This window comes from Arvicola amphibius, chromosome 11, assembly GCF_903992535.2.
Source record: "Arvicola amphibius chromosome 11, mArvAmp1.2, whole genome shotgun sequence".
NCBI lineage: Eukaryota > Metazoa > Chordata > Mammalia > Rodentia > Cricetidae > Arvicola > Arvicola amphibius.
In genome coordinates this window covers 75,102,719-75,120,957 of record NC_052057.2, presented here as the reverse complement: position 1 = coordinate 75,120,957, position 18,239 = coordinate 75,102,719, and the positions used below count along the sequence as shown (strand labels likewise).

Genomic DNA, 18,239 nt, shown 5'->3' with positions numbered 1-18,239 from the left:
TTAACTGTAAAATGCCCCTATTTATTCATCGCATTCAGTACTAGTTTTCAGGTGCTCAGCTTCAATATCTGCTGTAAAAAGTGATGAAAAGGCTACATAATGAGAGATATCTCATCCCAAATAATACGACAACAAAATTAACTGGATACAAACTGTGCTTACCGAGCATACGAATATATAACGCAGTCTGGTCGGAACTGTCATAGGAAATAGCTCCACGTCTCTGGAAAGAAAAGGATACATTTTAGCACATGATAATAAAATGTGATCTAAAATTTAATTCAGTAATCACGCATTTATTATTTATTACATATTATTTGCAAAGCATTGTGCAAAAAAGGCTGACTACCCAAAAATCTGCTCTGGAAATGTCCTGCCGGAGGAAAGACAATACAGTACAGCGTGGCTAAGAACTACCATTACTACATGGCCACAAGAGGAAAGGGTTTGAGACTGACACACAGTTGATTTCTTTCGGGGGTGTGGGATGCCGAGGATGGGATCCCGAGACTTTGGCATGCTGGGAAACCATTCTATCATTGAGCAGAATCTCCAGTCCTATAGAAGTTGGTTTCTAAAAAAAAAAAAAAAAAAAAAAAAAAAAAGAAAAGAAAAAACCTCAAGTTACCCAATGGGAAAGAGAGGAGAGAAAAGGCTGCTGCCGTCCAGGGGCCTCTCCAAGTGCCAGGACTTCATACACTAGAAGAGTGATTACTTCAGGTCCCACTCACAGGTCCTCCAATGGCTCCTTACTGCACTGGAAATGAGTTCCAACCCACATTCTAGGGTCCACGGCCTCTATGACCTGCTCTGCACGCTCTTGTCTTCCACAGACGTGACCACTCTGATGTGGTCACGCTGCCCTTACTTTTCTCACGGTGCCCGATGTGCGCCTTCACACGTGCTGCCCCCTGCTATTCCTGCCTCGTATCTCCGAGGCCTGGATGAACATTCCCAGGCAAACCCTGGTTACCAACGCTGCAGCGCTCTGAGAACCACACTCTCCTCCACAGCGGCCCTCAGCACTGGCTCCATTTGCTGCTGCCTTTAAAGCAATGAATTTTATTGACTGCTTTAAAAACAGCAACAGCAACAACAACAACAACAAAACAGTTGGGTATGGTGGCACACAGCTTCAATCCCAGCACTTAGGAACCAGAGGCAGCTCAGTTTCCATTTGGCTAGTATTATCCTATTTGCTTTGTATTAAAATAGAAATTCCACAGGAGCTGGAACCTTATCTGTATCATTTACCATTGTATCCTGGCCTCTAAAATAGGATTAGCGCTTAGTAAATAAATAAATGAACAAACAAATAATACTTTGTCAACAAATGCACTTGTTGCAAATAAAACTTATGAACTGAGGAAAAACTGAACCGTTACTGACAGAACTGATACAAATGAACACACTTCAAAACCTGGAAGGTGCAACTGACCAATCCTCTGATCATCATCCAAGTTCTGTGCCAGCAAACACCTAAATCACTGCTGCCTACCCCAGATCCAGACCAAAACTCAACGTTCAGAACAGCGCCTGGTACACCAAAGACAGAGAAGGAGCTGGTGAGGTGGCTCAGTAGGTCAAGGTGCTTGCTGCCAATCCTGACGGCCTGAATTCAGTCTCCTAGACTCACGTGGCAGGAAGAGAGAATGATTCCCGCAAAGTGTTCTCTGACCTCTATAGGCATGCTGCAGTCTGTGAGTTCACACACACACACACACACACACACACACACACACACACACACACACACTTGGTCATAATATATGGGGGAGGGGAAGAACTGTTTGTTTGAGACAGGGTCTTACTATGAAGCACTGGCTGCCCTGGAACTTGCTATGTAGACCAGTTTGGCTTTGAACTCACAGAGATCTACCTGCACCTACCTCCTGAGCGTTGGGATTAAAGGTGTGTACTACCATGCCTGGCTGTTTTTTAAAGCAATCAATAAAATTAGTTCCTTTAAATAAAATTAGTTCCTTTAAATAAAATTAGTGCCTTTAAAGGCAGTGGTAATTGGAGCCATGGGCACTGTACAAGGACCTGAGGAAACGGCTGAGGGCGGGGCTGGGGTGGGGCAAATACTCTTTAATACATACACTAAAAAAATCCCTCCCCTAAAACTAGAAAGGAGAGCTGTTCAACGTCATCAACAAAAGAAGTGTACACTGAAGTCATGTGATCAAAGTTCTACTCATCAGAATAATGATCTAGCCCACAAAACTTTGGCTGAGAGTTATAGGCACTTAACATGTATGTTTCTACAAATCGGGGAGGTAAGAATACTGGCTTAAAAAATAATTTAAAAAATTTACTTAAGTGATTACACAGAATTGTGTGTGGGGGGGGGGTGGGAGTGGGTGGGTGGGTGGAGGCTGGAGGCCAGTCTCCAGTGCTTGTGTCTCAGGCATCATTCACTCTGTGGAACAGTCTCTCCCTTGGCCTAGCACACACCAAGTGGACTAGACTAGTGGCCAGAGGGCCCCAGGGATCTGCCTTTCTGGTCCTCGGGGCTGGAACTACAAGCATGCACCAACAACCTGGAGCCTAGGTGGGCTCTGAGGCCTGAGTAGGTGGGTCCTCAGGCTTGGCCACGCCCGCTTTACCAGCTGGGCTAGCACCTCTGCCCCAAGTTATATTCCTTGTGCCACTGTCACTTCAGGGAGGAAAAAGGCTGTGTGTGCCTTGTGTGACGTAATCTTCTTAAAAAGCCCAGGGAATGTGGAACAAACCTTTCAACCCAAATTAAAGTCTATCAGTATTTATTGTCTCCAAGGATACGGAGGGACAAAGGTAGAATGGAACCTTTTAATACGTAACTTTGTGCCTTTCAAATCTTATAGCACGTATAGCTATTACATTTCACAAAGTAAATAAAATAAAATGTGGGAATTATCTTTAAAAAAAAAAACCTACAAAGAAAATCTGATCTCAAAGAGCAAGGAATGATGCATACAGAACACATTCCCGGCCGCGTGGCAACAGTGTCTGAAGCAGCTGCTGTCCCGCAGTGAGCTAGGCTTTCTCGAGTAAAAAGCCACCGCGGTCACCTGGTGTTAAGACGCCACCCAGCCGGGATACGGTCATCGCCACACGCTCAGGTTACGAGGTTACCGGCCTTACTGGCAGGCTAAGGGTCAGTCAAGCAGTCTGGAAAAAGGTGATAATATTTCTTCTACTGGCTAAAACCCATTAATGAAACCACAGGCATCAGTATGTAATAATGTATCATAGCCATACCTATCAATAAACACTTGGTGAAATGGCCAGTTGAAATAAAATTTGAAGTGCTACCCTCTACAAGTCCTCTAGTAGGGTGCTCAGGATCACCACTGCGTTTCCTGTAGGGTACACATCTAGCCAAACAGCCACTCTCTGAGGCCTACTCGACCACGTCACAGGAAGAGCAGCTGAAGACCCTTGTCAAGTCTGCAGTCAGACACGTTAAAGCTAGGTGACGAACACAAGCTGGAGCGCCACTCACCACGCACAGCGACAGACTGTGCGGTGTAAACTGTGTGGTGTAATACATTTCAGCTCATACACGGAAGCACTAGACATAAAAATGTCAGGGCCTCTACTAATTTGGGCAAAAAGGGTAAAACTTAATGCATCTCAATGAAGTATAGACTGACAATTACATAATAAATAAGACATTCTATTCGTACTTACTTAGGGCTAGTCTATAAATAGCCAAAGAGCTGTCCTGAATCCTAAGATATAGCACCTACTAAATAAATCCAAACGAAACTAATTTTTTTAAAAAAAGAATGGGCTTTTGAAATAAGTATCTGAACCCACCAATGAATATGATCACACATCAACTTCCTCCTAAATTTCATTTAACATGATACCGTCAGGTTCTCCGTCAGCAATCTAGGTGATCTAAAGTAACTCACTCTGAGAAATGAGTTGCACCATAAACTATACTCCATGTAAGAGTGTCACTTTCAAAAACGTGCTTTATACACCAAGACACAAGTTGAACATTTTTTTTTCTTAAAAGATCATCTTTTAAAGCCGCATACTGGTAGAATTGTATTTTTAATAAGAACAGTAAAACAAATTCCATCAAAATCCTGTGTCCGCATCATCCTGGAGCTCTCTGGGCTTCCGCCCACATTCCCCTTGCACCTCTCCAGCGAAGGGAGATAACCACGGCTTCCACTCGTGACTCTTCTCATTTAGCCAGCCTGGGAACAGCTTGTAAAGCAGACCAGTAGAGGTCAGAGCATGGGCACGGCTGAGCTAGTCAGCAACCAACAGCCGCAGCATAAACAGTTCAACCATAGGCTCTGCAGAACCTCGGCACTCGCGGAGCCAGCCTGAGACCCCCGTGTGCCCTGGAACCCAGTGAATCATTCTTCCATAAAGACTTCATGTGGAAGGAAACGACACACCGTGCAGAAGCGGCTCCCAATATTAGTTAATACATAACTTCTAAAGACAGGCATGATAAAAGCAACAACAGACACTCTTCTAGGTGTTTTCCTACAAAACCTCACGCAAGAATCCTGCACAGCAGTCTTGATGGCCACTTTACAAGTGGGACACTGAGTTAATGGATTTAAACACAACAGCTCTAAATAAAGTTTCTGGGAGCACTGGAAAATTACACCATATGCGAAATAGGTGAAACTCGACCACAGTTCCAAAGCCATTTTCCCCAACACAGCAAAACAGGTTTTTGGATATCGTTGTCTCTGGTCACGTACTAAGAAGGCGAGCTTTGGTTTGACTCCCAAACTACTCAGATACTGCCTTCATCTTTCGAGTCTTTTGTCCCAAATTTGTTTTAGAAAAACTAGGCGTCAGCCTTTTTTAAAGAAATAAATTCTGGCAGTCATTGAAAAAGTGAGGGTCCTGCAACCATCTACAACTTGACTAATACATTATTAACACTAACTTGACCTTCAGCCCACAACTGGGCAAGCCAAGACTCTGAAAAGGAGCAAATGGCTGTCAGCAAAGCAAACCAATCCCTAATGCTTTAAACTCCGGGAGTTTTTAGACTGTGCTGAATTGCTTGAAGAAATTTCTTTAATCAAGTACACTGACAAGAACCACTTCAAATAAAAGACAAGAATGCTTAGAATGCTGTGCTTCAACGTGAACAATTGAACAACGGCTACAATGTTGCTTGGAAAAGAACATTAACTTTCTGTTGCTTTGCAAACAATGGCAGCCTTGTGGACTTTAAATTAATATGTCACCTTCTTAATACAGAAAGAGAAGAAGCTGTATGGTAGATGAAGAGGCAGCCATTTCTATGGAGACGTAGATGATAACTTGAAGCAGTGGCAATGTGAGCGTCTGACTCGGGTTCAGGTGGCAGGCTGGCAAACTCACTCTCAAGTACTTCTCAACGGAATTCAACTTCAAACATGAGATCGCAATTGTATTTTTGTGGATATATTTTAGCTATGGGTCAAGGCTTAAGAGGGGCCACAAGACAGGGTAGGTTTTGGTTTATAAAGCTTGCCACTGATTAGAAAATCCTTATTAATTATATTTGACATATAAACATCAGTCAGTCCTTTCTCTCAAAAATAAAATATTTAAAATGTGTATACTCACAGGTCTGGCTTGTTAAATTCTATAATTTTCAAAGTTAAACTTCTTTAAAGGAAGGGCACCGGGAAAGCTACTGGGCTTCTATGATACCACAGAAATCCCGTAGGAGCAGTAAAGTGAGGGAAAAGAAGAAAAACAAAGCCTCACAAATAGTGTTAAGCCTTTTTCACTGACAGAACCCACAGCTCTTTGAAATCAGAAAGATTAAAATCAAGACAAAACAATGTAGATATTTCAAGCCTATCAAATATGCAAATTAATGACTAATGTCACAATCCTAAGAGCAGACATGCCCTCCCTACCTTAGAGGCGATCCACTTGATCAGAACCAAAGCTAGACACCAGATCAATGTGATTCCCATTGGATCAACCAAGAGCCCACTGCATACTCTCCCCGCCACCAGCAATGGCAAAGAAGACTTCCTAAGGAGTCCGATGAATACCAGCTGTCCCAGGCCAGAGAGGGGACACTGACTGCCTTGAACCTCAGGCAGCTGCCTTCGGACAGTGATCACCTGACTCCTCTGAGAATGTGCTGCCTGGCCGGCCTTTCTGCCCAGCGCATGCTTAGTGCCACAGCCCCGCAGTTGGGATAAGAGCACAGGAAACAATGCTGGAAGACAGGAAAAATCCAGCTGGCATTACAATCTCACAAAAGGTCTCAGGCTAGCCCAAACATGTCTGTAACCATTCCACACAGTAGCTTGGAACGATCCTCAAAAAACACTTGGCAAGGCCAAGACTTTCCTCATTCTTTTCATGCAGGCCAGCTCTGCAGGCGTAATGCCATCCCATGTGGAAACACTAGTGCAGTCTGCACCTCACCTCTGAGGACTGCATTCTTCAACTTTATCTCCTTTCAAGCTGGGACTGCTTTACGACAACAGAGGCTGTGTAACTGAGATCTGTGCTCCCTAACATGACACTTCACTTCTTTTGGGTTTGCTGACAAGGCCAGTGTATTTTCAAATCATAAGTGGTGTTTGTTCTCAAGCCCTAAGGCAATCTCACTCCTGTAACGTTCAGGCTGCACGTCTTCTCTTGTGACCGTGAGTGAGCGAGCGGTCCAGGAACCAAGCTTGCCCGTCCCCATCCATCTTCACAACCTCCCATAGCATCCAGCAGTTGCAGGTTACTTCTGATGGAAAGTCTCTCATGAACCTCTCCAGCAAGTATTTATTAAGCTTCTATTATGTGAAGGACAAGGATGTGTAAATCTGAGTGGTCACAAGCATGCCTCCTGACCTTTAGACAATCACAGTTTTTATTAACCTAATGTCTGCAAACATACACAAAACTGGGGGCGACAGAAAAAAGCCAGAGTACCTCTACTGCAGAGAGGTGGGCCATCAGTAGGCCAGACCCTGGAGCGCCAAATGGAGGCCTTGAATAACACATTTTTCTAAGCCCACTTTGGCCAGTATAATTCAGAGAGGTCAGGGCTGGCTGGGTGGTTAGGACATCATTGCAGAGGCTCCAGAGAGAGCAACGACAGCTGGACGGACAAAAATAAACACCGAGGACATGAAAGATTGTGCCATAGACTTTAGTTCACAAGGATACAAAATCATCTACATATCGCCATCATATAAATGAGGATGTTAACACATAATGATGTAATTTTCTTATCAATTCTCAGCACCAGCGACTTATTTGATTTAAAAAATATTTGTGTGTGTATGATGTGTGTGTGTGTGTGTGTGTGTGTGTGTGTAAGGGGGTATCACTCAGGTATCAGTTTTCTTCTATCTTACAGGATCCAGACTGAACTCAGGTCACCAGGCTTACATGCAAGTGCCTCTACGCACACAGTCACCTCACTAGTCCCAAAGTACTTAGAAGAACTTAATTCTATACCTATCAAAATCGAAATAAGCATGCACAAGTCTAAATTATGCTTTTCCTAAGCTGAAATTATTCTTAACACAGAGCCATAAACTTTATTCATCTTGCTATTTCAAGACACAGTAACAAGATGTAACACGCAAATTCTTACCCTGAACTGAGCAAGGATGATTTGTCAGGAAATTAGGTTTGATTATCGGGGTCTCTGACACTCTGCTCCAGGGAGGCTCCGACAACCAAGATCAAAGGGGCTCCCAGCAGGGGGCAGAGGCTCCGAGCAGAGAGCATCTGGGCTCAGCTCTCTTCTCATGGATAGGAGGCCAGGCAGAGCCAGTGGCCAGCAAGAGTGTCGGGGTCATCGTTTGCCACCTAGCCTGAGCGCTAAAGGTCAAATCAGCCCACCAGGAATGGGTCTCTCATCTCCTTCAAACTTCCTGCCAATCAGAAGCCAAATATAAAATTACTAATTTTTGTACACCATTTAAGCATGTTTAATGAGTCTTTATGGTAACCATGCAAATCTGCATTTTCTTTCAGACTAAAGTCTAAGAAGAGCAGAAAGGGGAAGAGAAAGAACAAGGATTCAAAAACACTGTAGAAACGAACAATAGAAATAAACACAAAGTTCTCGCTTAAGGGGATTTCTGTTGGGATTATTGTTGCCATCTCCAAACTACTGGGCCTGGGCATGAGAGCTGCCCTGTGCCTACTCCCTGCCCACCTCCCAGGTAACAGCTAGTCGTATGTGGCTGCACACACCTGTAATTCTAGTTCTCAGGAGGCTAAAGCAGAAGTATCGCGGGTTCCAGGCTAGCCTAAGTGGCATGAGATTTTGCAAAAAAAAAAAAAAAAAAACCAACAAAACAACCTGAGCGTAGGGCATGGAGGACAGAGGTAGGGTGTCCTTCTGGCGTGCGCTTGGCTTTTATCCCAGTATAGCAAAAACCAGCTCATAGTGTGCGACCAGAGCTATGCCCTAACCACTCTGGATCCCAATCCCAGCATCCATCAGGGCAGTTCACACCATGCTAGTCATGTAGCAAAGAAATCTCTCACCTGGGACAGGACTGGCATCCGGGTTTTCATTTCTAACACCAGCTTGGCTCTCCACCACGGCGGGGGACCCCCACCCCAGTATCTACCCTAACTTGTCTACTGTATGTCTGACATTGTGATGCAGAGATGACCAAGATACAATCCTATTAGGAAATTTCCAACAGACTGAAAACGGCTATTGGATTTACAACTAGAATCACCAAGTCTTCACTGCTGATAACGTGTTTACAGTTTGGACGACTTTTGCCAAATCCCAGGCAATATAGTTCTCTGTAAAGTACGCTTAACTTCCTCAATGTCAGGAACCTAATGGCCTTCTAACTTTTCATTATTTGGAGACACGCTACTTAGTACTAATTTATCTTGGTAAATTGTAAGGCTTCTTGCTATAAAGAAAATGGTTTCAGTAAAACAGAAGGTCTTGCCGAGTTAGTTAGTGTCACTAACGCCACTTAGACTCTCTCACACTAACTTTCTTTAGCGTCTCAAATCCTTAGGGAAACACAGGAGTGCAATCGAGGCATTAAACATAGCTAAACCTTCAAAGACTACTTTAGACTATAGGCAGAAGGTGTAAGTCTCTTTAAAACATTTCTGGGGTTTGTAAGATTATTACCTGAAAAACTCAGTTACAGGTAGCACTTATGATTGTATGACTGATCAATAAGAAACAATGTGTGGCTTTGATCACTGCTTCCTAGAGGAGTACGCCAAGAGCAGGGTTATCCAGGGCTCTGCCATCCGCAGCGCACCTGTCAATCTTGGCAACGGCCCGCAGCTATCCATACAGAGACTCAGCACGTCCCTCAACCAAATTAGGCTAACCTCATCTGCATTGACATCACTGCCTATAATTTTGGAATCTTGCAGACAGAAATAGCTTACACAGGGCTCTTTCTATAAATGTGGTATCGTGTTTAAAAGAAACCTCGTAACTATATTTATGATAGGGAAATGTGGAAACTATCATAGTAGAACTGCAACTGTGTGTTGCCATCCCGCAGCCCACGGTAGTAAATGAGAGGGGAGCTTTCTTTTTGGCCTCTTTTTAAAAGCCACAAGTTAACATTTTTTCAAATGGTATGAATTTCAAAACCTAAAAACTGGTGGGCTGGTGAGATGGTGCAGTGGGCAAAGATGCTGGCCAGGCGAGCCTGACCGACACCTGGGTTCAGTCACTAGAATTCACATAGGGGTGGAACGGGAGAGCCAACTCTAACCTCTACATATGTTCCACAACACACGCGTCCTCCCTAAATGTACGTGTGTGTGTGCGCGCATGTGTGAACAAACTCTTAAAAGTTAAAAACTTATTTGTCCTAGATCAGTGGTTCTCAACCTGTGGGTCGTGTCCATCAGAATTTTTTTTTCTGATGGTCTGAGAAACCCCAACCACAATTTATTTTCGTTGATACTTTATAACTGTAATTTTGCTACTGAGTAGTGTCTCAATTCCTATGTGTTGTAGGATATTGATACACGCTGTGAGGATGTGCTGCTGTGATTGGTGTAATAAAAGGCTGAGTGGCCAATAGCTGGGCAGGAGAGACAGGCAGGATTTCCAGGCAGAGAGAGGAAGAGGAGATAATTGAGTCACGCAGGAGACTCCACTGAGATACAAGTCAGACCCACAGAATGGGAGAGAGGGAAAAGCCATGTGGTAGAATATAGATTACTAAAAATATGGGTTATTTTAAGTTATAAGAGCTAAGAGGACAAACCTAAACTAATGGCCAAGCTTTCCTAATTAGTAAGTCTCCACGTCAGGATTTGTGAGCTGGAGGTGGACAGCAAAGCTCGCTACACCTAAGACCATAGGGAAATATGTGTTTTCCGATGGTCTCGAGCTGTTCTAGATACATTTATTAACAAATTTATTTTATGTCAAAATGCAGGTGATTGTTTAAAGTTTTTAAACTCAGCATACTAAAAAAGAATGCTTTATGTTTTACATGCAACTCTTTGCTGATCTCCACACCACAGCTCATAAGGTCTGGAACAAGACAAGGTCAATAAAGAAGGGTCCACTGCTTGGCCGCGGAGCACTGCCCTCTGGGGGTTTGTGCTTGGCCAGCAGGCAGTCCTCTCAGGACTCGCGCTGACTCACTTGTTCTCGTGGGTGCCATCGGAGGCTGTGCAGTGTTGATGAAACCCAGCCGTGTTAGCAGCTGACACCCTCTTGGTCTAATGCTAGCAACTTTAAGCTTACAGCATGCACGGTGTGTGGTCCCCTTTAGCATCCACACATTATAGTTGTGGGGTCTGTACTATGATTTTATCCTTTTCACTGTTCTGGCAATGTTTGGTGACAGTATCCTACGCATCTACATTTTTAAGGCAATCATAGCATGAGCTCAAGAAGCAAATCTATGCACTGTCCTGGTGTCTGTCACACGGTGACGCTCTGCGCGACCTGAAAAAATAGATACTTGTGAAAAATCAGGATGTTTTACTTCTTCCTCCATATGAGGAATTACACACTCATTTCCTTCAAATATTGGGTTATGGTATGCCAAATATGCACCTCACAATGACCAAATGGCCTTAGCCAAATGGTGAAGTTCCATGTTATGGTTACGCATTGACACTGCTGTCCTGTAGAAGCTTAGCTTTTTATTTCTCAGTTTTGTAACTTCTCTTTTAATTAGAAGTTTATAATTGCATTTGTATATTTATTTATTTATTGTATGTGTTTGGGCCTGTTAATTGTTTCTAAAGTGGGGCTGGTCTTGAAGTCCTAGGCTCAAGTCCTCAGCTTCTCAACTAGTGCAAACTGTAGGCTCAAGTTTCGAGGCTTTAAATTTCTACAAACACCTAGCATATTTCAATTCCAGGTTAATAAGAGAGTAAATGAAGACACACGTAGGAGACACCAAGTGTCTGCTGACTATCCAAGTCAGGGCACTACAGTCCTTAATATAAACCTCATGTACCAACTCCAATTTAGTGACCAGGATGTTTCATAAAGTTCCTAAAGGCTCTTCAACAGACGAGGCACCACCATCTCACCCCAGGAGAGACTTATTTCAATGAGACCTACTTGTAGATTAAGAATGAAACAGCATTCTACCCTTAAGACAGAGAATGAACAAACACCGTGGGAAAGTATATATGACAACAGCTGCTACACTCTCCAAAATAGTCAAGGCACAGAAAAGGTTTTGAAAGTACACCTGAAGCACTCGGGTTCGACAGTGTAATTAATCTGCGCGAGTACTATTGGGAAGGAGGGGGAGGAAGGAAGGAAAGCTGGAAGAGGGAGGAGACTGGGCCCCAGGGACCCAGAATGCACCAGTGATCACATCACAAGCAAATATAAGGGTGCCCTTAGTATTACCAATGTGATGTCTACCCCATCAAGAACGACATCAGGATAACATGACATGGTCAGTTTTCAGGTTTAAAAAAAAAAAAAGGTAAGGAAGAGAAAGCAGGAGACGCTCAATATGTTTAACAACCAGAAAAACACTACCTAAAACCACAAGGTACTACTACATATCCACAAAGAAAAGCTACAGTAAAATGAAAAGGAGCAACGGGATCTAGTGTTGGCAAGAGATGGCTTGGACACAAATGTCCGTAACTGTTTGATTCATCACAATCAAGGCTGCTCACAGCTCCCACACCCATCAGCAGATGAATGAATTGTGGTGGGTATGCAATGGCATGTTCCCCAGCAACACAATCGGAGCGAGCACAAAAACAAGGAACTCGGCCCATACACATACAACTAGTAAATAAATGTAATTTAAATTTTTGAATTATAAGAAAACAATACAAAACTGAGGGGGGGAGCGACAGAACAGAGGCAATTTGTAAACGTAGGAACATGGAAGCCTCATTGGTCGGTTAAGATCATGTGGTCATTGTGAGTTTCACTTTGGCACATTATAACCCAGTATTCAACAGCAAAATGAGCATGTTTATCTGCAGAAGTAATCTCAAAAGCACCATGAAAAGCAAACAGAAAACATTTAAACCAAATTCCAGAAGTCACAGTTCAAGAATGGCACAAATCTGAGCAGGGGAAGTCTGGGGGACTGACTTTTAAAGGGCTCAAGGGGTCTTCTTTGGGGTGACTGAGGAACACAGTATCTTGACTGGGATGTTAAGTGTGTAGGTGAACAAACTCGTTAAAATCCCTAAAATTATATACAAATTATGCCTCATTAAAACTAAATTCCAGCTGGGCAGTGGTGGTGCATGCCTTTAATCCCAGCACTCAGTAGGTAGAGGCAGGTGGACCTTGGCTTGTTTGAGGCTAGCCTGTTTTAAAGAGCTAGTTCCAGGATAGCTAGGGCTGTTCCACACAGAAACCCTGTCTCAAAAAAACAACAACAAAACAAACAAAACAAAAACCCCAACAGAATTCCAAAGAAAGTTTAGCACAATTAATGTATAAAGTTAAATTTGAAGTGGTGAAGTGACTGGATCTAGAAAAGTAATAAAACATTTTTGCCAATCATATTAAAGAATCTGAATTGTATACAAAGACAGGGTCATGCACAAACTACATTTTAGAAAAAATACTTGGAATCCTACTCTACGGGGAAAACAACATCAGTCTGTGAGGTAATCTGTAAGAATGCTATCACTTCAACCAAGAGACGATGGCCATGGGCAGACAGATGGCACAGCTGCTGTGTGTCTGGAAAGGGTTAAGGCCTGAGGACAGCCAAGTGGAAACACCCATCCATTCTGTGGTGGTCTGAAGGCCTGGGAAGATCTGGACTGGAAAGGGGGATTTAGGAGTGATCCTGCAGTAACCAGAGCTATACACTGGCAAGGATTACCCGAATAAAGAAAGGATGGCGAAATCAAAGACTTTACCTCACAAACAGCAGAGGGTGGGGAAAATAGCAGTCCAGAACTTTCAAACAGTAATCATTCAAACTGAACAGCATTCCCTGCCCACACCCCGTCATCTGTCTTTTCTCACAGATACATACACAGATAATACCCCTGGTCCTCTCATGCCTCAGGAGCACTGAAGTCAGAAAAGAAGCTTGATACAATCCACAAAGCAAGTGACAGGAAGGTTCCACAAGTATCAACCCAGCTGGCTAAATGCTCACCTAGCACGCACACAGCCCTGGCTGGATCCTCAATACCACAAACCAGGCAAGGTAGCCTAAAATCCCAGCACTCTGGAGCTAGAAGCAGAAGGATCTAGTCTGGAAAATGAAGATCATTCTCAGCTCCAACATAAGTTACAAGACAGCCTGAAACACACAAAACCCTGTGTCTAAAAGCAAGCAACTAAAACCAAATAAAATGCCCACAAAGAACATGACTCCCCGTTTATATCCAACACAGGCAAGAATCTGGCTCCAATCTCTTCATTCCCTTTTTAGGAGATGAAAACAAACTATAGCGGCTAATAATATTAAAAATTCTTCAGTTCATCGTGGATGCTGATTTACATAATGCCTACCTAAGACATAATCTATGTTATTATTACTATTTACTAGGAAAGGTGAATGAATCTATTTAACAAAGACTCTGAACATATCCCAACACTGAAGCAGTTCAAGGAACTGGATTCACAAATGAAAACTGGAAAATTCTGGAACTGTAGGAGACTTCTTCTGAAATCCCTCCATGACAGTATGAAAATTGAGACTACTCAACAAAAACGAAGTCAAGGCTGGAAGGCAAGAAGAGCACAGACACTGGCTTTCCTTCAAGTAAAAGCAGAGAGAGTGAACCAGCATCTTAGGTTCTCCACAATCTGCCGGGTAACGAACAAAACTAACGAAGTCCAAGACCTGACCAAAGATCAGAACGGGCCTGGAAACTAGTACTAATGGAGGACGGTGAACACTAGTCACCACAGATCAACTCCGGTAACTAGTACTGATGGAGGACTGTGAACACTAGTCACCACAGATCAACTCTGGTAACTAGTACTGATGGAGGACTGTGAACACTAGTCACCACAGATCAACTCCAGTAACTAGTACTGATGGAGGACGGTGAACACTAGTCACCACAGATCGAATCTGGTAACTAGTATGGATAGAAGACACTAAACAGAATTCACCACATTCCTGACTCATTAAGAAAGCCTCAATCAATTCATGTGCACTTTGAAAATCATCTAAAGAAATGATACAAATTTATGCCAACTGGCAAATAAACAAAAAACCAAATCACTACCCTCTCTTGGGTTCACAACATTTTAGAGAAATTGATTTCAAAGGCAATTAAGACAATCAGTAAATCAAGTAAAAGAACTTTAACTACAACACTGCATGGAAAAACGATTCAAAACAAGAACTATTTCTCAACACCCTTTATTTACATTAGAACAAGAAGCATATAATTATAATAGTTTAATATGGAGTAGACAAAGAATCAGAAGGCAAAAATAACTCAATTTGCATCATAGTACATGGTGCTTTCTGCTCCTAAAGGGCACTTGTAATTAATACTCTGTAAAGAAATTTGAAAGTTAATCTTTGTGATGGCTGAAGAAGAATGGTCCCCATAGGCTCATTTATTTTAATGCTTAGACATCAGGGAGTGGCTAGACTGGAGGGTTAAAAGGTGTGGCCTTGTTGGAGGAAGGTGTCACTGGGGGTGGGCTTTGAGGGCCCAGTGTCTCTCTCTCTCTTCCTGCTGACGTAGATCCAGATGTAGAACTCTTAGCTCCTCCTCCAGCACCATATCTGCTTGCGTGCAGTTGTGCCACCCACCAGGCCGATAATGAACTAGACCTCTGAACCTGCATGCAAGCCAGCAGTAAGTTCTTGTAAGAGCTGCCATGGTCATGGTGTCTCTTCACAACACAACACTGACTACGACAGTCTCTGCCATCTAATAGCAACAGAACTTTCTCATTAAAAAATTCTTTGCTTGGACTAGGGATTAGCTCTGTGGGAGAATTCCGGACCCACACGCACTGGGTGTGGTTTTTTACCTGTACCAAACTATTCATTACAGAAGCAGAGGGAGAATAGGAGGGGCTTTGCTGGTGGCTCAGAGGGACACAAGTTTCTGCTTATGGGGTACAGTTCCTGTTTGGAATGATGACAATGCTTAAGAAATAAAAAGTTGTGATGGGCATATAACACTTTGAATGCACTTAATAGCACAGAATTTGGTAGGATAGTAAATGCTGTTAGATTTAACACAAAATATTAATTAGCATATATAACTATTAATATATGTTATATATTAATGATTTAATTGCAGAGAACTGTATAAAGAAATCTTGGCTATATCATATATATGTGTATATGTATATATAGCTAATTTCAATGGAATGTTTACTTTTCCTAGTGATACAGCCTCTTAGCACTTTCTTTTTTAAAAAAAATCTTTAAAATATTTTTGTACATATGTATGCATAAAGTGTATGCATGATCTATGTTTGTGCTTTTGTTTGTGAGAGCACAGGCATCCACAGTAAATGTCAGAGGACAACTTTGGAAGTATGGAGTCAGTCCCTGACTACCTTGGGTGTTTGTGTATAATTCTCTCCTTCCATCTTTACAGCCTGGGTCTCCAGGCTGGCACGATAACTTGCCCTTAGCTGCTAAGCCATCACTGGCTCCTAGGTTGCTCTATGACTCCAATCACCCTTTTAGAAATAGTTTCTCACTATGTAGCTCTAGTTGGCTTGGAACTAGCTATGTAGACCAGACTGACCTGACTCAGGGAGCCACCTGCCTTCTCCTCCTTGTTAACGCAGGGATTACCGGTGTGCAGCACTAACTACAGCTGGTATCCACCTGCCTCCCCTCCTCGTTAGCGCAGGGATTACCGGTGTGCAGCACTAACTACAGCTGGTCTCCACCTTGCTCTCTGAGGCAGGGCATCCCCTTTTGTTGGCCACTGTGCTGCTGTTCTTCAGGGTAGTTGGCACATGAACTTCCAGGGGTTCTCCTACCTTGTAGACGTGCTGGGACTACAGACACTTGCCACCACATCTGCCTTTTCACAAGGTTCTGGGCATCAAACTCAGATGGCCAGCAAGAGCTACTGCCTGCTGGACCACCCTGATGGCCTGGCATTAGTTACCTTCTAAGTCTCAGGCTGCTTTTCCCCCCCACAAAGATTGTGGAAGAGCACATGGACAGAATTGTAAGGAGCACATTTATACAGATATTCAAGAACTTAACCAAGATTTCTTTATCCAATTCTCTGATGCAATTAAATCATTACTAAAAAAATTCTAGCCGGGCGGTGGTGGCGCACGCCTTTAATCCCAGCACTCGGGAGGCAGAGGCAGGCGGATCTCTGTGAGTTCGAGACAAGACTGGTCTACAAGAGCTAGTTCCAGGATAGGCTTCAAAGCTACAGAGAAACCCTGTCTCGAAAAACAAAAAAAAAAAAAAAAAATCTAAACCTTTAAAAGTCATCTATCTAGGGGTCGGGGAGATGGCTCAAAAGTCAATAATCATATAGTCATGAGGACAGAAGTCCTGATCCCAGGACCTACACTAAGTCTGTAACTTCAGCTGGGAAGGCAGAGAGGAGTCCCGAGTCCGGTGGCTAGTCATATCAGCAAGCTCTGAATTTGACTGTGTGTGTGTGCATGTGTGAGTGTATGTGTGTGTGTTGGGGAAGGGGGTTCTGCCTCAGTGAATAAGGTGGAAAGGCAAGATGGGATGAACTATGACATCAACCCTAGGACAACCCTATGTGTCCTTGTACCCATGTCTGCACACACGCATGCACTCACAACACCCACATAAAAATGAAAAAAAAATCATCTGCCTAACTCCCTTCAATCAGGGCTTTGACTCTGTGTATGCATGTATATACTGTGTCAGTGTCTCATGCAGCCCAGCTTGGCACTGAACTCACTTTATGGACAAGGATGACCTTGAACTCCTGCTCCTTCGACTTTCAGCTCCCAAGTACTAGGATCAGAAGAGTTTCCCACCATGCTTGCTACACTCATCCACTTTCTTCAATGGCTTTCTCCTCTCTACTCAGAACTGCATCAACTTGGTTCTCATTTAAATTGATAACTTTCCTAATTTGAAGTAGCGATAGATTTGGATTTGATCCACAGCACTGCACAAACCCACAGGAGCGGTGCAAGCCTGTAAACCCAGAGGCATGGTGCAAGCCTGTCAACACAGAGAAGCAGGAAAAGCCTATAAATCCAGCATTCAGGAGGCAGAGGCAAAAGAATCAGAAGTTCAAGACCATTCTGGGCTATGGAGCAATTTTGAACTCAAAGGTAGGTTGGGATCTGTAACACCCTGCCTAGGTAAATAAATGAATAAATAATTCAACTCTGCATTTAGCAGTAACAGTAAACATAACTGTAATATTCTCCTTTTCAAATCTGTAAACCAGTATACAAGGGCTAGCTCGCTAAAGTCTGCGCCAGTCATTAGGTGTGCACTGTGAGGGCGAGCCAGCAGGGAGGGGTTCTAGCTCAGCTCCAGAGTGACTTCGCAGCAGAGGCACCTTACCATCCGGTTCTGGTGCAGAACTACCTGATGCTCTATTAAAACAAAACAAACAAAAACACCAAAACTATACACTGAAGAAGAGACAGTCTTTAACAATGGTCATGGGGAATCTTGGAGGAGGAGGAAAAGGAAGAGGAAAAAGAAGAGCGGGGAGGATTTTCGGAAGCAAGAAGAGCAGAAGCAGCAAGAGCTGCCACTCCTTTAGGACCTGAAAGGCAGCATGGGACCTTAACATAACGACTCAGAAAAATTCACTGAAAAGTTTGTAAGTAATGGCTAGAAAGCAATTTCAAAATTAGTTCAATAAACATTTAATTGGGGACATAC

The 18,239-nt window shown here is 43.2% G+C and overlaps 1 protein-coding gene across 1 annotated transcript in view; it reads right to left on the bottom strand.

Annotated features, from left to right (window-relative positions):
- The window catches only part of Pde7a (phosphodiesterase 7A), a 92,173-nt gene that overhangs the window by 39,363 nt on the left and 34,571 nt on the right, over positions 1-18,239 (bottom strand). The window contains exon 2 of the mRNA XM_038348319.1: positions 163-223. Within this exon, the coding sequence (XP_038204247.1) occupies positions 163-223 (61 nt within the window). The remainder of the gene's footprint in view (positions 1-162; positions 224-18,239) is intronic.